The 21,658-nt window shown below is 50.9% G+C and overlaps 1 protein-coding gene across 3 annotated transcripts in view; it reads left to right on the top strand.

Annotated features, from left to right (window-relative positions):
- Positions 1–21,658, top strand: part of RASA3 (RAS p21 protein activator 3) — a 111,505-nt gene that overhangs the window by 4,271 nt on the left and 85,576 nt on the right. Inside the window, exon 1 of one of the 3 annotated variants that reach the window (XM_084758847.1) lies at positions 3,400–3,662. The exons of the other annotated variants lie outside the window; for them this stretch is intronic. Within the exon in view, the coding sequence (XP_084614973.1) occupies positions 3,536–3,662 (127 nt within the window). The 5' untranslated portion in view covers positions 3,400–3,535. Of the gene's footprint in view, positions 1–3,399; positions 3,663–21,658 lie in introns of those variants that run through there. 3 annotated transcript variants of the gene reach the window in all.

Genomic DNA, 21,658 nt, shown 5'->3' with positions numbered 1-21,658 from the left:
CACGGCAGTGGCCTTTGTGCTACAGTAGCTTCCGAGCCTCGGTTTAAGAAGATGCCTTGTGGGCCAAGTGTGGTCCTTGGCATGAGAGAGTTTTAGACTCTCTTGAGCACTCTCAAGCTAAAATTAACTTGGGTATTCCATTAACCGAGCTCAGATCAGCTGCCTGTGCTATTTTTAACTGGCCGGAACTACTGTGCAGATCTAGGCTGTACCTGTGGAAGCCAGGGAAACTCAGGGTTGGCTCGCCTCATCCTGCTGTTCCAGATGTTGTCTGCTGAGGTGTTGAGTTTGCTCTGCTTATGGTGGGCAGAGAAATGCAGATTTCAAGTGAAGGGTCTCTGCCCATTTGTCTCATTAATTTTTAAAGATTTTATCTTGCTATGTGTGTGTGTACACATGCATGCCATGCCTGCAGAGGCCAGAAGAGGGTATTGGATTTTCTCGAGATAGCATTGCTGTTTCTTGTGGATTGCTCAGCAGTGATGGGAACAGAATGCGGGCCCTCTGGAAGAGTAGCAACTACACTTAGCCCCTGAGCTCATCTCATTGATTTTAAATTCTCACAACCTCATGGCATTGATATTCTCAAAGGGAGACTATGTACACACACACACACACACACACACACACACACACACACACGTACGTATATATAAAACATGGCCAGCCTGGGTCAGTTCACAAGGCTGCTTACTTACTTCCTCATGATCTTAGATTTGAATGGTAGCTAGTAGAGGGCTGAGGAGGAGCTTTGGAGTGAGGAGGCAGCTGGTGCTCGGGAGAGTGAAGGACACACTGGGTCCATGCTTGTAGAGAGCAGGGCTGTGCTGGCTTCAACACTGGCTGAGCAGCCCTAAGGCTTGCTGACCAGTGCGGGGCTGGGATCTGTGAGGAGCTGTAAGTCTGTGCCAGGGGGACCAATCTGAGGTCCGGCTTTCACATAGTAGCCCCGAAGTGATGATGTGTGGCAGGTATTACCTCAAAGGCTGGCAGTGTTTTGATTTGATTCCCTGAAGCTGATTAGGTGCATTTGAAGGCATAAGCCACACATGTGTCCGTACGTACACTGAGGAATTAACTGCAGCTGGCTGAGGGCAAGGGGCTGTGTGTTTAAAGTGTGAGGCTAAAGCTGTTTAGCAGGATGGATATATTCCACTCCGCTGGAGGTAGCCGCCAGTGAGGTGGAAGCTGGTAGCTTTGTCTGTGGAATGAGAAAAAAAAATGGATCTTTGCAAATGGCCCTGGAAGGTCCCGGTGGCTGAATGACCTTAGAGGTGGCATGGCTGGTTGTTAGGACCAGAGCCCCAGAGAGCCAGTGATGACAGGAGGTGATGATCCATCCTCGGAAGCAGAAACTCAAGATAGGGTAGTGGCTGGTTCTTGATAACTCTCCAAATTTAGATGAAGGGACGTTTATCTAAGTGGCGAGTGATGCTTCTGTGAACTGACCTCAGCAACTGCAGATGGGCCAAGGGCCAGGTCTTCACTGGCAGAGGCAATATGTCCAGTATAATTGGAAGGCTTTGGTTTTGTTAATTTGTAACAAATTAAAGTTCCCCCACACGCAATGCATAGGTAAGACAGGGCAGGACTTTGAATAGTGGATAGGGGTTGGAGACTGGAGAGATGGCTTCGACCTTGTCCATGAGGGGAGGGTACCATGCATCCATGGATCCCAGTGTCCCTCCCTGTCTGATATTGCGATGTATCGGCTGGTGGGGTGTACAACTTAGGGCACAGATGACTTGCCTAGAGCTTCCAACCTGGTGAGTAGATGGGGGCTTCCCTGTGGGCAGAAAGCACATGTAGGAAGGTCATGCCAGGACTCAGATCTATGACTCGGAAGTGCTGGTTGGCTTCTGGAAGGTACAGGGTGAGGGAGTGCTGTACAGTTATGCACGCTGGGCTGGGAGGGACCTCATAGGTCACAGCTGGCCTCCTGTCAAGGTAGCAGTCTATGCTGGTGCAGAAGGGGAGCCCCCTGCACGACTGGAATGTTCCAGCTTTGACAAGATGGAGATGGCGTACAGAAGTGCTGTCTGGCTAGCCCCGTAGCCAGCAGTTAATTGAACAGATAACAAAAGTAGGAACAGCGAAGTGACTGCTAGTTGACAGGGTGCTACCGGGGAGCATCCACTGAGCGACAAGGGAGGTCGTCTCTGGGCCATTGTGCACTAAGTTACATTTCCTTGGGTTCTGCCTTGGTCTCTCCTCACTGTGGAGAGGCTACAAAGGATGGTCGTACAATACTTAAGCTCCTCTCTTAGTTGAAGACTGCTAGTCCGTCTTCTCTTTGGCTTCTTAAGAAAGGGGTTCACTTTCATATCATATTAGGGTTCTCCTGATTCCAAGTCAACTCCTGGCATTTGCTTAGCTGCTGGGCTCTATTCACTGTGGCGCTGCTCCAGAGCCAGCCACTTCCCTCAGAGTTGGTAGAGAAGCTGAGGCCACACAGATGGCTACGGTCCTGGTAGGTATTTCCCAGTTCTTATCCAAGACACAGAGAAGCCAGGTGGCTTCCCACTAATGGTCCTCTGGTAAGCGATTCACAAGGCCCGGGAGTCTTCACGGTTGTCAAGAGTGGCCCTTGTGGACTTGTCCTACAGACAGGAGTGGCTGACCTCCCCACGAGTGCCCTTCCTTCTCAGGACCTCTTAAGAGCAGCCTTCACGGGACTAGTCTGTGGAGCACAGCCTTAACACTGACCAGTGCAGGTGTCAGCAGGCTGCGTGGAGAAGAGCTGAGGAGTCAGAGTCAGACGTGACCATGTGCAGCCCGTGTTCCAGCTGAGCAACATCTTGTCCAGTGGAAACCTTCAGACCAGCATCACAACACATGACCACCTAGAGACGCCGCTCTCTTCTCAGCCTTGGCTTCTAAGGGCCTTGATGTTACACACTCCTCTTAGGAGGGGTGAGATTCACTCTCTCCTGCTGCCTTGTGCCAGGAAAACCCATCTGGAGAAGAAACCCTGACTTTGGCAGGCACGGAGTGGGTGGGGTGCTGTTCTGTTCCAGTGTGAGGAGGTATCTCAGTCCTAAGACCCTGGGCCTCTGGGTATCTGTTTTGTTTTGGTTCTGCCTCACTTGGGATTTTCCAAGGCTAGGGTCAGACTGGGGCACAGGACTCTTAGCATTAGTCCAGGAACACGAGGCACTTCCAGAAAATTCATCTGTGTACAGGCCCCAAAGGCCCTGACCAGCCTGGACTCTTGTCTGGAGTCTGGGGTGAGTGTTATGATGGGGATGGTTTTTTCCCACGGCCTTTGGGGTGAGGGCTGAGCTGGGGAATTCCAGACCCTCGGAGCTGCAGATGGCAGACTTAGCTTCCTTGGGAAGCCTTGCTGAGCTGGCCTGAGGCCTTCAGTGCAGGCCGACTGCTGCAGGATGGAATTCTGGGAAAGCTCAACCACCACAAGAGCCTCAAGAGGACCCTGTCTCTTGTCCCAGTGGCTGATCTCCAAAACCATGCTGCTGGGTCCGCAGTCTGTGCCAGCTTTTCCTCTGTACAGCAGCCTCAGGTCCCTGAAGAGAGAATGCAGTTCTGCCACACAGCCCTTGAGCCTGGACCTAGGCGCAGGAAGACGGAAGCAGGCTGCTGGGCTCAAGCTGGAAGGGACAATGAAGACATCCATTCCCGAGGGTCAAGGCTATCTCTGAGAGGCGATCATAAGAGCTGCAAAGCTGTTGACCTAGGAACACACAATGGGGCATTTCCTCCGCCTGTGAAGCTGAGTTCAAAGGGCTGGAACTGTGCCCTATGCTAGCATGTCCTGCTGGAGGTCTCCTGACACTGGGCATCACTGAGTGAGGAGGGAGGGAGGATAGGAAGGAGGGAGGGAGGGAGGGAGGGAGGGAGGGAGGACTTATTTGTACCCATGAGTTAGAGCCAGGGCCATCCTCTTTCTTACGAGGTGTCCTCTTGTGATATGGTTTGAATCTCGTTGACATATGTACATGTGTGTGTCTATGTGTGTCTTAGATTTTTACATACTTTTATATTTGTGTAGCACACTCACGTTTTCAGGGCCACAGCTTAGCGTTTTTCTGTGGCACATCTTCTGTTTGCTTCTGACCTGTTCTCTGAGGTGGCTTTTGTTGGCAGGAGCTAAGGCCCAGCCTCCTGAGCTGTGTGTGTGTGCTCTGGAAGCCATAGGGAGACCCAGGTGGCTACAGGGCAAAGCTGAATCCTGAGGAAGCCACGGGAAGAACTTCAGTAGGGAAGACCTGGCCGGGGACCCCAGGCAGGTATGAGCCATAGCCTGTGGGAGAGGCAGGAGGCAGGCACCTGAGGATCCCTGGGTTCTGACGTACATTTTGGGTGGTTCACGGGCAGTTTCTACCTGTAGGTTGTTTTAGGCCCAGACTGGGCTAGGTGGACTTTTGCCAGAGGATGAGTGAAGGCCCCGCAGAGACACCAAGCCTCTTTGAGCTGTGCTGGATGCGCAGGTTTCTGGCTGTTCCTGGGCTGTGGCTATACAGCGACAGGTCCCTTGAGGGGTCCTGGAGGCACCATCTGAGACATTCGTGTGGCTGCCCAGCTCCCCAGCTGGTCCCATCCGTCTGGAATCTGTGACATTCCTTTTGCTGTTCATCATTTCCTGTTTCGGGCAGCACTGCATTCGGTGTTTGGAGAGGTTTTCTCAGTATTGGGACCCAGGAATGTGTTTATGCGTGCCCTGAGTGGAAATGAAGGGTCACATGGAAAGAAAAAAAATTTTTTTTCACTGCTTTTGCTGAGTGTCTTGATTTAAAGGTTTGTTTCCCGTGAAGTATACTTTATGACTTCTGCAGGGAACGTCTTTCTCCTTTGCTGTCTTCTTCTTGGGCCCCCGGAATGTAATTTCCTTCAGAGGGCTAGAGGGAGGGAGTGGGTCAGGAGGGTTTGGCAGGCAGAGGGCTCCCACGGGGTCTCATGCCCTGAGTCACACACACAGCTTGCTTACTTCTTGCCACTCTCGCTGCAGTAGTGTGGTTCACCTCTCAGCCCCAGCTCCCGTTCCACGGAAGCCACGCACCTCAGGGCCGGAGCACACCACGTCCGTAGCTACGCTGCACCTAGCAGTGTCGTGGTCATAAGGATAGTCTGCTGCCATTCTGTTGTCGCAGAGCGGAAGTGGGGCAGCAGGGTAAGGGGTTGGGGGCTGGGAGGCTGCAAGGGTCTAGAAACTGTTGGGCTGTGAGGGTCTGGAGGCTGTTGGGCTGTGAGGCAGATATGCTGCACTGGTTTGAAATGGGATGGGCAGATTGCAGCTGTAACTTTATATGCTTGGGTTCTGCTGTGTTTCAGAATGGCTGCCCACCTTGGGAGCACAGGGCAAGTGTTGCTTGGGAGGGTTCTGACATCATCAGGGGGCTGCACATAGGGAGCTTTGTCTTCCCCTAAGATGACTTCTCAGTTTGCATGGCCCTTGTCATCAGGCCAAGGAAGGAGTGATAGGACAGCTATTCTTCCAGAGTGGTCATCAAAGAGAGGGCTCAGAGGGAGGCAGGAGGGTCTGGGAGAAGTCCTAGGGTTTACCCACGACCGTGGCTTCCACGGTCATAAACTGATGCGGCTGTAGGATGCCGTCATTCCTACATGCTGGCTCGAAAGGGTCCCGTTACCCCCGGCTTTGCTATACACGGCTGAGAAAGCTTTGGTTTTTGTCCGGTCAGCCTGAAAACCCAGAACACCTGTCACCTTCTTCCCAAGAGAACAGGTCAGCCTAACACACAGCGAAACTGGGGCTGCCCTCTGTGCTGGTCTGCCTGGAAGGAAGCACGTACAGAGGGGTGGTCCTCCGATGCAGAGGTTTTATCAGGCAGTTTTGCACCCACAAGGCTCCTTTGGCGATGGCTGGGACTCCTGTTTGCTACGTGGTGGGTGCAAGCCACGGGCATCTGTGGGGCATGGGCCCTGAAGTAAAGCCCTTGCTTGATGGCGTTCTTAAACAGCGTGGTGGGGAGAAAGCGGAACGGGGACATTGTTAAGTGCTGTGAACACCAAGAATGTGTCTGACTCATGTCCCCTCTTCAGGAAATAGAAAATAAACACCTTACTGTCAGCCATGTTTTGGGAGCAGGGAGTAAAGATCTGTCTGCGCATCTGCTGGAGAAAAGACCCCAAAGCTGTGTCCTATGTGACGGCTGCTTCACGGCCACAGGGGTGGAGCCAAGGGGCAGAAGCCTTTGCAGTTCATCAGCTGGATGACCTTCACAGGCCACTTGAGCTCGCTATGCCTTGATTTAATATCATACAACGAGGATTATAACAGCTCCTTTCTAGTGACATTGAGGATTGGATAGTTTGCGAAGTGCCACTTCCGTGTGGGCACGGAATAAGTTGAGCCCAATGCTGTCATTGCTCTCTCTTCTGGTGTCTTATCTCACTCAGGAGCCATGTGGGGGTTGGTGACAGCCGGTGTCTGCTCAGGGTCTATGACTCCTACTGGTGAGCCAAGGGGCTGGGCTGTGGGTGACCAGCAGAAACTCTTCATAAGGGGACAGAGTTTTCCTTGGTGAGTGGGCACCATGTGTGGACTTGGGCTGGGAGGGTAGGGATTTGTGGGGGACCCCAGTAAACTAAAGGCCATGTGTCCCGCATTAACCGACAGTGTCCACATGTCTTCCCTAGTGTGCTCTGACCTACCATGAAATGCTAACTAACCTTAATGTGGCCTTGTGTTTATGTACAGTCTTTATGCGCTGCCTGCCTCAGTGCCTCGCCAAGGCGTGGAGCTGCATATCAGGGCGGCCAAGGCTGCTTTCCTAGGAGCCGTCGCTGGGCTCCTGTCCACTGGCGATGAATAGTTGGTACAGGATATTGAAACTGAAGCACTTGAGTGTGTGGAGCAGGTAGCCCAAAGCCACTTAGCACAGTCTTCAGCTCTGTTTCCTGAGCCATCCTGTGCCTGTGTCTTGCTGCACAGGCCATCAGCACAGCAGATGCCATGTGCTATGGTAAGAGAGTTGAATGTCCCCAAAGGCCTGTGTATTGGAGGCTTGATCTCCAGGCTGGTGCTGTGGGAGGACACGTCCTTAGGCAGCAGGGCATGGAGGATGCTGGAGTCCTGATCCCCTTACTTCTTCTGGCCCATTCTTGGCTATGAGGTAAACAGCTTTGCCTCCTCACACAGTCCACCCATGATGTGCTAACACACGTCTGGAGGGTAACCCACTGTGGCAGGGACCCCCGGAACTGAGACAAAGCCAACCTCTCTGTCAGGTGACAGACACAGAGCACACCTGCAGTTTATTTGACAGAATACACAACGTGCTCCTACATTGGGCCTGGCTTAGAGTAGATGCCATACAGTCCACACATGGAAGGCAAGGCCAGGGGTCAGCACTGAGTCCTAGGGTTGTACTCTGAGGCTCTTGCTCGCTTTCTGTTACTATACGTTTGTTTACCAGTCGTTTGCAAAGCTTACTGCCATGGCTCCAGCAGGATACCCAGGAACGCCCCTCCACAGTGGCACAAAGGCCAGGTACTTCACTGCCCACAGACAGAAGCACAGTGCCCTGTGCACCTACAGTGGAGGCCTCAGGGTATCTGAAGGAGTTCTAGGTTGCCAGACCTTGGTTGGCTCTGTGCACCACATAGCAGCCTGTCCCTGGAACTTGTCTTTCTTGCCCAGGCCTGTAGCTGCTCATGAGGGCTGGGTGACCTGCTGGTAACACTTCAAGTCCAGAAATACCAGGAGTCTCCCTGACTTCGTTCCCTAACTTTCCTGGGGCAAATTGGGCCACTTCATTGTTGATGCATTTGGAAGCTGACACAGGAGGAGTGTGGGAGGCAGGGTGTCCCACGTGGCTTAAAGGCCACAAGAATAAACTATTTTATATTTTTTTCAGGGTAAAATAAGGTCTGGGTTCAGTGCATTCTTAAGAAACAAACGGCTGGTTTTTTATGGGTGGAGTTCATGCAGGCTGTCAGAGCTGGGAAATGCTGACTGTCCTGGCCCCCTCTCCTTACCCTCAAACACGCAAGACCCATATGTCCCACAGCTCTTTCCAAGATAGTTTTGGACTGGAGTCTAATAAAGGAAACCTCAGGAAAGCCAGAATAGAAAGCACATGGCTAGAGGAAGTTCATTTTAAGCCCTGCAGATAAGTTAGCGGTTTGACTTTCTAATAGCACCACACTAGTCGGCTTGTAGAAGACAAGGGTGTCCCATTCACCCAGGGGACCGGGTTCAGTGTCCACTTGGAACCTGTAAATGCAGGTTAAGGTTTAATGAGCTTAGCTAGTGGCTATCTGACATCTACCATTTTACGAGCTGGGTCTAGGTCTCTTTTTAGGCTTCTCTTACTTGGTCACTGGGAAGAAACTCCGCAGCACTCTGCATTGATGATATACCTTCCTTTAGGAGCAGCAGCTTACAGGGACGCCATCGTTGGCATGCGGCTGGTGCCTCTGTAGCAGCCCTTCAACCCCGCTCCTTAACAGCAGGGTGAATAGTCTTGCAGGAGAACACAAAGGAGAAAGGGGCCTGAGGTCAGGGAGGTGTGTGGCTCCCCGATGAGTGGCCGCCAGTAACCACTCCTCCTCTGAGTCCTGCCTGCCTGCTAGATAACGGAGCCCTGTAGCCTTGTCAGGCTTCTCCATTGCCACACTGGGCCAGCCTGCCCACTCTGTGGGCTTAAGACTTCATAGCATCTCTGTGGCCCCCTAGTCTTCCTGTCTTACTCTGGGTACCATCCATCCCTCGTTTCTCTTTGGAGTAAGAGTGGGGATCCACCCTTTCCCTTCAATACCTACAAAAGAGAATGTTGCTCCGAGTTACACTTGGAATGATCCAGATGGCTCTGTGGCCCTCTAGAAACGCATCTGTAGCTTGTCCCTGGTGTTGATTTGTTACACTTAAGGTGTTTGGAGGAGCTATGCATTTAGAAGCCATTTGGGATTTAAAAAAAAAAAAAAAAAGGCAGCATGCCAGGAGCCGAGAGTACCGAGCATTGTGCTGTTCCTGCTGCCTCCTGCAGCGCTAATAACGATGGCATCATGCATGGTGGATACATGCTCTGGACTTGTGGCTTGACCGCCACGTCAAAGTTTGGGCTAGAGTCTCATCCTGCCATCGATGCAGATATAGGGCTCTTCGAGTGGTCCCCGACTCTCCAGCATGCACAAGGCAGACACCATTGCGTTGAGTTCAAGTGGTGATGCTCATGTGGCTAGGGAGCCACCGCGAGCTCTACCTGTGTGGGCCGGAAACTGGGACACTTGGAGCCTGTGGCTACTTGGCCTAGCTGCTGTAGCTCAAAGTAGCCAGACAGTGTGTCACAGGGGAAGTGTGACTGCATGTCTGTGGAGCCTTATTTATGGACACTGACATTTGGGTTGCACATAATTTTCACATGCTATGTGATATCTTTTTGATAAGGTTATTTTTGAAATATAAAAGCCATGTCTGGAGAGATGGCTCGGTCAAAAAAAAGAAAAAATGCCTGCCATGCAAGAATAAGGAGTTTAGATCAGTAGCACATTGCCGAAATCTGGGCACAAGAGAGTTGGGGAGACCTTGGGGGCACTCAGTCCTAAATGGGATGTCTCCACCAAACACCTCCCCTCAGGGCTCAGGGAACTCTGTGGAAGAGAAGGTGGAAAGATTGTTGAGAGCTAATGAGATGGAGGAGGAAGGATCAAGGGACAAAGCCTTCTAGATGCAATGGGCCTGACATACACATGAGCTCACAGAGGCGGGGCTGGGGGGGAGGGGTGGGGGTGGGGTGGCACATGCCAGCATGCACAGCTCTAAACCAGATGGGGTCCCAGTGCTAAGAGGGGAAGCGGACACCAACCCCAACCCCACCTGGAACCAGAAGCGTTCTCCAGTTGATAATCTTCACAAAGCAAAAACCAGTTTTCTCCAATGGAGTCTCATGGGGTTTACAACCCACAGGTAAGGGCAGACCCCACGTCCAGCAGATGGCCAACACAAAACGGACTCAGTGGTATTTTTGGAGGTCTTTTTCTTCCCCCTCATAATGCTTTGTCTGGACTTTTTTCTTTTTGCCTTACAGATCTTTTGCCTGTTTTTTATGGTTCCCAATTTTGTTCGTGTCGGTTTTCTGTGTGTGAGAATGTGTGTGTCTCAATGTCTATGCCTGTTGCTTGTGCTTTTTCTTTGGCTTCTTTTCCCCCCTATATGTTTGCTTTGTCCTGTTCTGGTTTGTTTGTGTTTATTTTACCTTATTATTTTAGATGCCTATTTTTATTTTAATGAGGGGGAGGGAGGGAAAAAGAATCTGGATTAGGGTGGGTGGGGGTGCAGGAGCATCTGGGAGGAGCTGGGGAAGGGAAAACTAAGATCAGAATAGATTGTATGAAAAAAATCTCTCTTTTTTTTTTCAAGACAGGGTTTCTCTGTGTAGCCTTGGTTGTCCTAGACACACTTTGTAGACCAGGCTGGCCTCGAACTCACAGTGATCCATCTGCCTCTGCCTCCCTCAGTGCTGGGATTACGGCATGCGCCACCATGCCCAGCTGGGGGGAAAAGCTGTTTTCAATAAAAATAAAATAAAATAAAGGCTGGGCACAGTAAGAGACATCTGTAATGCCAGTGCTGGGGGAAGGAAGGTAGAGAAGGAGGTCTCTGTGCTCACTGGTTCCCCCGTCTGAGCTCCAGGCTCAGTGAGAGACCTGGCTTCAAAAACTGAAGTCGAGAGGGATTGAGGAAGACGCCCGATGCTGACCTTACATGCACATACATGCTTAGACATACCATTTGCACAGATATATATACACCCACATGAATGTTTACCTTCCATGTACACACACCCCTCCACGAGCACACGCAAACAAACAACAACAACAAAAAAGGTGTAAAAAGCCACTTTAATCCTTTGTTGGTGAACACAGTAATTGATGTGGGCCTCTGTCTGCTTTGCTGAGCACTAAAGTCTAGATGTGGGGGAGCCTGCAGCCTGCGGGAAGGGGTCCTGGCTCAGTGCTGCTCTGTCACCAGATTCTCCATTTTTATGTCAGACTCTGACCATTTCCTTTTCTTGACGCACTGACTCTTCCATTTATAGAAAGAATGTTTTTCCTCAATCCTCATGCAGACTGCAGCCAAGCGAGGCTACTAGTGTCTCTCGATCATGAGAGGGTCTGGTTTAAGGGTCTGCTCCGACATAGGGCTTGGCTGTGTCAGAGCCTCATCCTTCGGACAGAAGGTTCCATGCTCTATAAGCTCTGCGAGCTGGTTGCAGGGAAAGCAAAACTTGGAGAGTCAAGGATTAGGGCAATTGCTTAGCTTCTGTGGGCCAAACAGTCCTTTGAGGTGTTTTGGTTGGAATTCTTGCTGCAGAAACTTCTGGGCCAGAATCACAAAGCTTCTTGGGCTAGTAGGGGATGAAGCCATTTATCTTAGTCTGTTTAAGAAGTGGCCATCCATGGTGTCAGCACTTTGCTACTACCGTGTGAGCTCCCCACCATCCTGGGCGAGCCCCCTGCCGCATCACTCATGTGTGAAGCCAGCACTTTGCTTTCATCTTTTGGGGGTACATCGCATGGCAGTAATTTTTTTTCTTGAGACCAATGTGCTTAGCAGAGCTCAGCTTATGGGACCTGGATGGTTGTGAGATAAAGCTGTTACAAAACAGGCCCAGGCCTTACTACAGAGGACTATCCCTCTTCCTTACCTGAGTCAGTGAGCTGGTACCCCTGCGCAGGGCCGGGGCTAGACACATGCTCACAGCTTGGCCTCTCCCAGCTTTCTGCTGCTCACATCACTAGCTGTGTTGATGCTTGCAGGGCAGAAGCTTAACGCATATAGAGACACGCGGGGTGTCCCTTTAGTCTAGTGAGGAACCTCAGGAATGACTCACGGCTCCTTGCCTAACATCAGAGCTGCTGGGGACCCCCAAACAACCCCAAAGCACATGCAGCTCCCCAAGTCCCTGAGCTAGGCTGGGACTGGCTTCTGGTGAGGACTTTTGGTGACTTGATGTGGGATCAGCTGAGATGGGGGACAGAGAGAGTGGTGAAGTGTCTGTCTCTTCTCTTTCCTCTGGCCTTTATCCTGGATTCTCCCTAAATCCTGTTCTGCTCATGTTGCCTGTGGGTGCCTGGCAACTATTGCTCTAGGTCTTTGCAGGGTTTTTACATATGTGTATGGAGTGCTGGTTATATGATCACCGTAGAAGGATTTTTTTGGGGGGGAGATACACAAAAGCAAACTTAAAACACGGATAGCTGTAGTCCCACACTGGGGCGCCTTGGCTTCTTCTGGAGGACTGGGCTTTGGGAGTCTCAGAGCTGGAGTGCGCTCACTGGGTGAGATGAGCTCCACTTCTGGAGCCTGTCTTGTGTATTTCCAAGTTGAACCGTGTTGAGGGGAGACCCTCTTATCTGAACACCCTCTAATTCCGTGACCTGGCCCCATGCTGACCTTGTGCATGGCCAGCCCTACCTACAAGCCATAATTGGAAGGTGCTCGCAGAGACCTGAAGGCCCTGTTACTGTTCAGACAAGGACCCGCAAGTGTTGTCCTGTGGGCAGAGGATGATAAGGGGTTCCATTTGGGGGGTTGGTTTTTTGCCCTGTCACACTGGCTGTGGGTTGTCAGAGCAGTTTGGGTCACCAGCCTAGTTGTTAGTAACTGTATCGTCATAGCCACAGCAAGGTGAAGTAGGACTTCTTCTAAGCCAGCCACGTGTTTGTTGGGTTTGTAGTGTTATTCTCTGCCTAAGCGTGTGGAGCGTCGACTAAAACTGAGCTTTGAAACCTCTGTTGATGTCAATGTCTCCCTGATCCTGGGTCAGCAGGTGGGTGAAGGAAGGAAAAGTACGTGCTGCTATTGAAGCGCTCCTCGGCTTATGGCACCTTTTCCTCAAAGCAAAGCTTCTTTGCTTTGGCTACTTTGCCTCAAGACTTTGAGAGTTGCCCAAACTGTAGGTACAGGCTGCATATCCACCCTGCACTGTCACTAAGCCGAAGTCTTGAGAAGAACCCGGGAGCCCGTTTGTCAGCGCAAAACCCTTTGGCCTGGAATCTAGAGCGTTGCTAACGTTGCTCCCTTGGGAAAGTCTTGCGGATTTCACTTAATCTAAGGTCACAGCAGTGAGCGGTGGATGCACAGGAGATGTTTGTGACAGAGGGCTTCTGTACCCTGGTACCCCTTACTCCCTGAGCCCATTATTTTGAGTTGGGTTGGGGGGGGACATCTGCCTAGGCTTCTTCTGGCTTTTCTGCCCTGAAAAGTTGCCCTGCGACACTGGACAGTCATTGTGTAGAGCCCAGTGGGACCAGAGCTCTGCAGGAAGGCCATACCCACCACAGGGACACGGGGTGCCTCTGGGCTGTCCAGAGAGCTATTTGTAAAAGGAGGCATTCTTGTCCACTGGAAGGCTGTGTGCCAGCTGAAGTTAGCCCTTGATTCAAGCACTAGCATGTGGTGCTGGCCAGAGGGATGCATAGTCCGTCCCTATCTTGCAGCCGCCGTTGCTAGAACTTTGCTAGCCACACGTGGATGGGGCAAGGTTGTTCATTTCAGGTGTGCAGTCTGTCCCTGGAGACCCGAGCAGGCAAGGAGAATTGATCTACTTTCCTGGTAGGGAAACTGAGGCTTGGAGCGGCTCCTATCTGTTCTGCATGCTGTCTTCTGTCTCAGGATGAGTGTCCTCAGATGAGTACAGGCTTCTGATCCTGAGGACCCGGGGCCATGTGGTCTAGTTGGAAATGACAGCTGTGAGGTGAGCCCCTCTCCAGTGGCCATTGATCCAGCCTGCCTTGCTGAAACCTGTCAACTGCTACTGGGTTGTACTGGCTTTTGCTGCTTCTGTCAGAGGCTTGGTACCTTCTGAGCTAACTGGGTACCATGGGTGGTGATGGGAGAGGAGACAGGTGCTCCAGGAGAGACAGGGGAGGAATGTGACAAAGTGTCAAGGGCACTGTCTAGAATCTCACGCTGGGCGTGGAGAAGGAGGCGGTGAGAGAAAACATGTGTCTCGCTGTCCGGCAGCAGGTTGAGGGGCGGGAAGATCAGACCCCAAAGCCCGTGTGACAGGAAAGATGCAGGAAAAACCCTTCTCCATTGCGAAACCTTTGATGGAGCGCTGCCTCTGGCTCCACGGTGATGTGTGCCTGGGGTTAATCGTAGCGTTGCCTTCTCACACATGCTGGCTTCTCTGCCTTCTGCCTTTCTTTCTGCCTGGGCTTGGTGGAATTTGGGGGTCCTTAGTCAGGTTTAGAGCCCCAGGAGGTCATTTATTAGATGGGACGGTGGAAGTCAGTAAGGGGATTTCCAGTTGATTTTAATCTACGAAAGACTGAGGTCAGTTGCTGGTTGGATAGTAAATGGCGTCTCCCACCAGCTGAAGGCTCCGGTTCTGGGAGCTAAAAATAGAACCAGTGGAGGAAAGAACAGTTTAGAGAAGGATTAAGCTGAAGATGAAACTCCAGGGAGCAGGACTCAGGGTGGAAGGGTTCTGTTGGCACAGAGTGGAGAAAACGGCCACGCGTGGGTGCGGGACCCCGTGCAGACACTTCTTTAATCAAGAAGTGCGCAGCTTGGTAGAAGTGAGTATTTTAAATTGCAGCAAAGTGAAGAACAAGAGATGACACTTTAAATTTTGGTTTTTTAGTTCTGGTTGAACTTTAAAAAAGAAAAATTATTAGGAAGCTTTAAAAAATATTTCATTTTTATTCCATGTGTGCACATATGTCTGTGCACCGCCTGAATGCATTGCCCTTGGAGGCCAGGAGAAAGTGTCAGATACTCAGGAGCTGGAGTGACAGACAGTTGTTAATTACATTGTGGGTGCTGGCAATCAACTTGGCCCTCTGGGAGAGTCAGTGCTCTTAACCATCGAGCTATCCTGCCAGTCCAATTATTTGGGCCAGAGTCTATTCTGATTGGAAATTGGCTTTTGTTGTTTGTTTGTTTGTTTGTTTTCAGACAGGGTTGAAGTTGGGTTTATAACTGGGAGCTGTGAAAGGTAATACAGTTGCTAGGAACTAGGTGGCTTTTGCATCTTGCACATTGTCCTGGGATGAGCATGTGGTCAGTTTTTCATGCTGGTCATAGGGGTCAGGCTTCCTGGTGGGCAGGAAGTGATGCAGGAACATACCACAGTGGGTTCAAAGCCCAGGGGATGGCCTAGTAGGCATTTAATTCCCCGAGAGAATGGGGTGGGTTTAATAAATGGGTGGCCTTGTTACCTAGTCACCTTGAAAGGAGTTGCAGTCTAGCTCACACATTAGAGTTCGAAATAAGTAAAGGTTGCATTGTGGAAAAAAAAAATAAAGCAACGACAAAGCTGGTAAAGCACCAGGGTGTCCTGAGTAGCCCCAGAAACATGGGAAAGTTTACTAAGAGGGGCACAAACCAGAAAGCAGAACTGCAACTCCGGAGTCTACCAGCTGGGAATTAAAAACAAACAAACAAAAAACAAAAAACAAAAAAAACAAAAAAACAAAACGTGCCTCTATTGAACACACAGAGACTTTTCACTTGTTCCACAGACAGTACAGTGAGATAGTCACTTGTGTAGCACCTACAGGCCTAATACAGTAAGTCACCCAGGGAGATTTAAAGTACAGATAAAGACATGCAGAGGCTACATGTAAACATGGCAGCATTTTCTATAAGGGACTTGAGCGTCCATCTCTGGGGGATACTAGGACCAGTCCCCCTGGGTGCTTAGAAGACTACATATAAAAATTTAAATGTCTCTATGACAAGATGCTAATGGCTGCAGATTGGAGGAGACCCACAAGCTGCTGACAGCTCTACAAAGCAGCGTCAAAGGCTCAAGGGAACTCACAATGCAAATGGTAGTGTTATCTTGCCCACTCACACTGCTGGAGCGCAGCGGGGAGCTGTAGTTACAGCAGGGAGCCATGGCCTTTCTTGCATTTCCGCCATGGATGATACAGCCTACAGAGGGCCCCTGCAGGAGTCCATGGCCTATGGCCTGTGTCCAGCAGCAGTGGGTTTCCTTGCTTGGCCCAGTCATCAACATGCCACAGCGTGGGCCAGAATGATTACAGAGTGAGTAGAGCATGTCTCAGTTCTCTGTCCTCTGTGGAGAACCACAAATCCAAGCCTGAACCAGCCCTGCCTCTTCTGAATCCTTGGTGATGGCTTTAGATGAGGAGGGAAACAGGAAAACTAGGACTTTGGGTTTCTTTCCTTATCTACTGCCAGTGACACGGTGGCTGGTGAACGGAGATCGGATTTCACATGTGTGTTCTTCAGCCGATGTATCCTAATGTCAGAAACCCCGTCAGAACATTGGCTCTCAATGAAGGGGCAATCACGGAGCCTGCATGGGTCTGTGCTGGGTCCTCTGTATACATGTTTGCGGTGTTTAGCTTGGGGTGTCTGTGGGACTACCAACTGTGGGAGTAGGGGGGATCTCTGACTCTTTTTCCTGCTCTTGGGATCCTTTTCCTCCCACTGGTTTGCCTCATCCAGCCTTGATATGAGGGTGGCAATCGATCTGGGAGAGATGGGAAGTGGGGGGTGGGGGCGCTGGGAGGAGTGGAGGGAGGGAAGGCTGCGGTTGGGATGTGTTATATGGGAGAGGAAAAGAGTGGCTTTCTTTAGAACAGAGTGGCCATGTGTCCTCCCTCTGGCCTCAGCTTCCACGAAGCACCATAAATTCCCTCCCTGCTCCACTTAGCAGCCACTGCATGTAAGTTCTCATTTTGTCCCAGAACCCCAGAGAGGTGGCTCTCTGTACCACCGAGCACCCCAGGGAGATGGCCCTTTGGGCTTTCCTGAGAGGAGGAGACCTTGGGGGCTTGAAAACGGCCTTAACAAGAATCCACAGAGCCTGTTCCAAAGAAGCTCCAGCTGCTAAGACACCTGGACCCTTCAACCTTGGTCACCACTGGGCTTGCTCGATGGGCCATATGAACTGGTGACATGAGGTTGCTTCGAAGGCTGAGCCAAGCAGCCCAGAGGCAGCTGCTGGTGAGGCGACCATTGCCCACGAGCTCTCCAGAGGCTGGCTTTCATGCTACTGGGTACAAGTGGAGCCCTGTGAGTAGAGCCGTGCTGGCAGGTCCAGCTCTATCACAGGGACAGTGACTACTGGGCAGTGTGAGCCCACGCCTGTTTCCCAGGGACCAGAGCATACGGGGGCCAAGGGGAGAAAACACCTCCTTGCTCATCAGCCTCGGAGCTGGCACAGAGTCCGCCAAGGCAAAGTGTGCAGAGCAGCAGGCTCTGGCTCTGGCCCGCTCCCTGTTTCCCCCTTACACTGGCTGTGGTGACAAGCTCAGTTGCTTCTCCACCTTTAAAGAATACCTGCTTAAGAGGCACTGTAGGAGCAAATTAATATTCTGAATATTCTTTAGGAAGAAAACACTGAAGTTTTGACCAATCAGTGTTCATTATAGAAAATAGCGTATTATAGGAAGCAGAAACCATGAACTGTGGTTCCACCATGAAGGTCCCCTCCAAGGGACAGAAGAGGCAGGGACAGGGAGGCGCCTGACCCTCAGCTGCTCTCCAGTTCTCTAGAGATGGATGGTCTGGACTTAGGGAACTAAGCCAAGCTGGTAGCAGGTTTTAAACCCTGTGTTCTACCCCTAGCATGACAGAGCCCAAGTGTGGTGCTCCTGCCTGTAATCTGAGCAGCGAGAGTTCGAGGTCATCCCCAGCTATAGAGCCTGAGATACATGAGACCCTATCTTGACAAAAAACAGGATGGGAAGGTTGGGCAGATAGCACAGTCCCTAAAATTCTTGTCATGCAGCACGAGGACCTGACTTCAATTCCCAGAATCCACATACGAAGTCCAGCATGGTGGCTTGTGCTTCTGAGTCTGGCTCTGGGGCAGGAGGGGGGTGGGGGGGTAGGCATGACAATCAGATCCCTGATAATCATTAGCCAGGCATGACAAGTAGATCCCTGAGGATCACTAGCCAGTCACTGTAGCCTAACCAGTGAACCCCAGGTCCCAGCAATGGCTCCTTAGGAGCAACACCTGAGGTTGACCTTGAACCTCCACGTGCATGAGTGCACGCATGCATACACACACACATACACACACACACACACACACACACACACACACACACACACACACACATACACTCAGGAGGAGGTCTAAATAAGGAGGTTAAACTAGAGTTAAGATGTGTGCACATCCTCTGACTCTTCTCAGTGGCTTCCTTATTCTAGTGAATGAAAAAGAAACCGCGCTCAGGTGTGTGAATCTAGCGTCAGGCTTGACAGCCCACAGCCCACACAACCCGTCCAATGCAGATGACAATGTAAACACAGGGCGGTTTTCCTTAAGAGTGTTAACAAGTCATTTTGGAAATTTGAAACAGTGTTTTAGTCAAATGAAGTTTGCTTGCGTGCGAGCATCAAGAAACGGCTGCTGTGCATGTGGAGGCTACTGTGGTGGTGCCATAGGGCCGTGGTGGTGCCACAGGGCCGTGGTGGTGCCACAGGGCCGTGGTGGTGCAGTGGCATTGTACTGTTTGCATCTGCTTCCCCCAGACTAGCGGTGAGGTGGGGAAGATGGTCATCTGTAACAGTGGTGTCCTGTATGGAGCTCAGCTAGTGGCCCACTGAGGACTGATTTGTAACATAAATCAGGATTTGATTGCCCAGGTAGCTGAAGCAGGGTTAGGGACAAGTCTGAGGTCCTTCAAGACTTTGACCATTAAGCAGTTACCGCTTGGGTCTGGAGAGGTTCAAGTGGGTGTTTGGTCAGAAATGCTTGGTCTGAGGAAGTGACATCAGAGCTTAGAGAAAAAGCTGTTCTGGGCACGAGTTGCGAGGGCTGAGACAGAGGTGACAATGGCATTGCTGAGGGAACTCAGAGACCTAAGCGGCTCTGGCTCCAGTGGGTGCCCAGTGAAGCCTGAAGGAGGAGAGGGGACTTGAACACTGGGATGAGGTGGCTTTAGGTATCGTCAAGAGGGAAGGGTGTGTCCCGGGGTGTATGGGCTGCATGCAGATAGAGCATGTGCAGGAAAGGCCAGGGAAAAGCTGAACCAGCCTGGTCCCAGGTGGCCATGCTCTGAGTGGGGCTTCCACGTTGGCTGGGCATAGAACTGGACTGGAGGCAACAGAGAGCCCTCACCTGCCTTTGAGGGGGAGAGGAGCCCTCCTGAGAATGGGGATAGGTGGAGGACTTGGGGCGTTCATTTATTGGGGAAGGAGCAAATCTTCCTGTGTAGGATCTTCGGGTGGGAATATTTGTGTAGTAGCAAAGGGGAGTCCCGTCTGGGAGATGGGGTGCAGGCTGGGAGCTGGCTGTCGGGTGGCAAGCCATGTCGAGGGTCTGGCAAGAAGCACAGGACACTGAGTGGGGAAAGCAATTCACAGATGTCACATGAGACAGGAGGATGGATGTGACCTGGCATCCATAAGCAAGAGAATGGGCGGGACGGTCTTTAGGGCGATCCCTCTCAGGGAGGAAGTCTGGGTACTTGTGAGTGCTTCTGTGAGAACTTCTGGCCATGGTGCTTTTCTCCCAGGTCTACTCTTCATCCTGTGCTGTGGTGAGCTGTGGAACCATCCTAGATGGGCCATGTCATGGCAGAGCCTAGAAACACAGCACTGCTACAGAAGTTGAGTACAAAGAACCCAGTTTGTTCACTTCTGTGAAATGCCCGTGTCCTTGGTAAACCCACAGAAACGAATAGAAGTGTGGCTTTCACCGTGCAGTAGAGGGTGGTAGTGGGTTGCTTTCTCAGGTGACACGCTTTCTAACACAGCGAGGTACTGCTCTGTGACACACTCAAAGCCTCCAAGGTGCAAACTTACAAAGGGAGAATCATGTGATAGTGAATTACGTCTCAGTAAAATATAATTGCAAACAACTTTTTCTCAGATTAGCTGCTGTCTTAGTTAGGGTGACTACTGTTGTGTTGAAATGCTGTTGCCAGGAGCAACTTGGGGAGGAAAGGGTTTACTTCACTCACTCTTCTCTATCACAGTTCAGTGTCGAAAGCAGAAACTCAAGCAGGGTAGGACTCTGGAGGCAGGAACTGGAGCAGAGGCCGTGGAGGGGTGCTGGGTCTGCCTTGCCCCCTATGGCTTGCTCAGCCTACTTTCTTAAAGAACCCAGGACCACCAGCCTAGGAATGGCACCGCCCAGAGTGGGCTGGGCCCTCCCGCATCCATTACTAATTAAGAAAATGCCCTACAGGCTTGCCTACCGCCTGATCTTTCTTATAGAAGCATCTTCTCAATTGTAAGTTCCCTCCTCTTCAGTGACTCTAGCATCTGTCGCGTTAACATGAAACTAGACAGCTACTCTCTGAGGGCCACAGGGGACCAAGTCATCACTTGAGAACTCAGGAAACACAGAGTAATAATAATTCACTCGGTGGCGTCACGACTGGCTCACTGAAGCAGACGAGAGCTTCTTGCCAGTTTAGCTCAGCTTATCGGTGGGGATGAGGAGTAGCTTCGCATCGCACTCCGCTTCCTGGCCTGTAAGAAGAGGCAGAGGGAGGATCTAGAATTCTGAGATGTGCCGAGCTGGGAGAGAAGGTGCTAGAGGTGGCCGGCATCCCAGCTGGCGTTCCATACTCACTGCTGTGAGCGTATGTGAGAATCCTTGAGCTGAGCTTATCAAATGTTGCCATATCCCACTGGGTATGTGACAATAACAGAGCCAAAAATAAACCGCCCTAAGATGTGTTTCTTTCTGTGTTTTCTGGTTCCTTACAAAGATGAGGATTAGAATGTGAGCTGGTGTAAGGGGCATGCAATCACACCTGTGCGTGATGGCCTCTGTTGATATGGAGGCAACTGTCTTTTAAAGAGACCCACACAGGGTCAGGGAGATAGTAAAGTGTTTGCCTTGTGAGCATTAGGACCCAAGTTTGAACCCCAGTGTAGACATTAGGTTATTGTGTGGTTTAAATGCTGATTTCTGTATCCCTCATGCCTTGTTGCAAGCTTTGTTCTGAGAGTTTACTGTGTGAATGTTGTGTAAACTCTGCTCCCCAATTGTCCTCCTGTTATGTCAATAAAGCAGCTTACAGCCAATCGATGAACAGGAGAGAGAATAGGGCTGGACTTCCTGCCAGCAGGGGAGGAGGAGTTAGAGGAGGTAGTAGTGGATTCAGCCAGGGAAAGAGGTCCAAGGAAGATCAGGAGGAAAGAGCTGGAGCTGAGGAAAGCTACGAAGTGCAAGTATCTCTGGGATGTTTGCTGGGAGTAAGACAAGATAGCACAGAGGGTTAAGAACAGACTTAAACTGCTCAAGATTGTGTTGTAAAGCCATATAAACAAACATAAAAGAGTCTCATTTATTTGTGTGATAGCCGCGTTAAGAAATAAGCTAATAGAAACAAACACAGTTTTATAAAAATAATTTCAACACCCCAGAACCCACATCAAGAAGCTGGACACTGCGCTACACACTTACATCCCCAGCACTGTGGAGACGGAGACAGGCAGATCCCTGGGACTCTGCACAGCCAGCCCAGCTCACATGCTGAGCTCCAGGGAGTGAGAGACCCTGTCTCAAAAGATGTGATGGCTCCTGAGGAATGACACTCAAGGTGGGCCCCTGGCTCTTTGTGTATGCACACACAATGCACCCCTACACATGCACACATAGAACAAAAAACATAAAAGAAGTTTGTAAATTGCACACAACATAGAATTCTGCAGCAGTAACCCATTTATCTTAAAGTGTACAATTCCCATTAACTGTTTATTGCATTATGACACCATGGATATCTAGTT

Source organism: Acomys minous, assembly GCF_964271855.1.
Source record: "Acomys minous genome assembly, chromosome: 15".
In the NCBI taxonomy this organism is placed as follows: domain Eukaryota; kingdom Metazoa; phylum Chordata; class Mammalia; order Rodentia; family Muridae; genus Acomys; species Acomys minous.
Note: the sequence above shows the minus strand (reverse complement) of the source record. Positions and strands in the feature narration are given on the sequence as shown.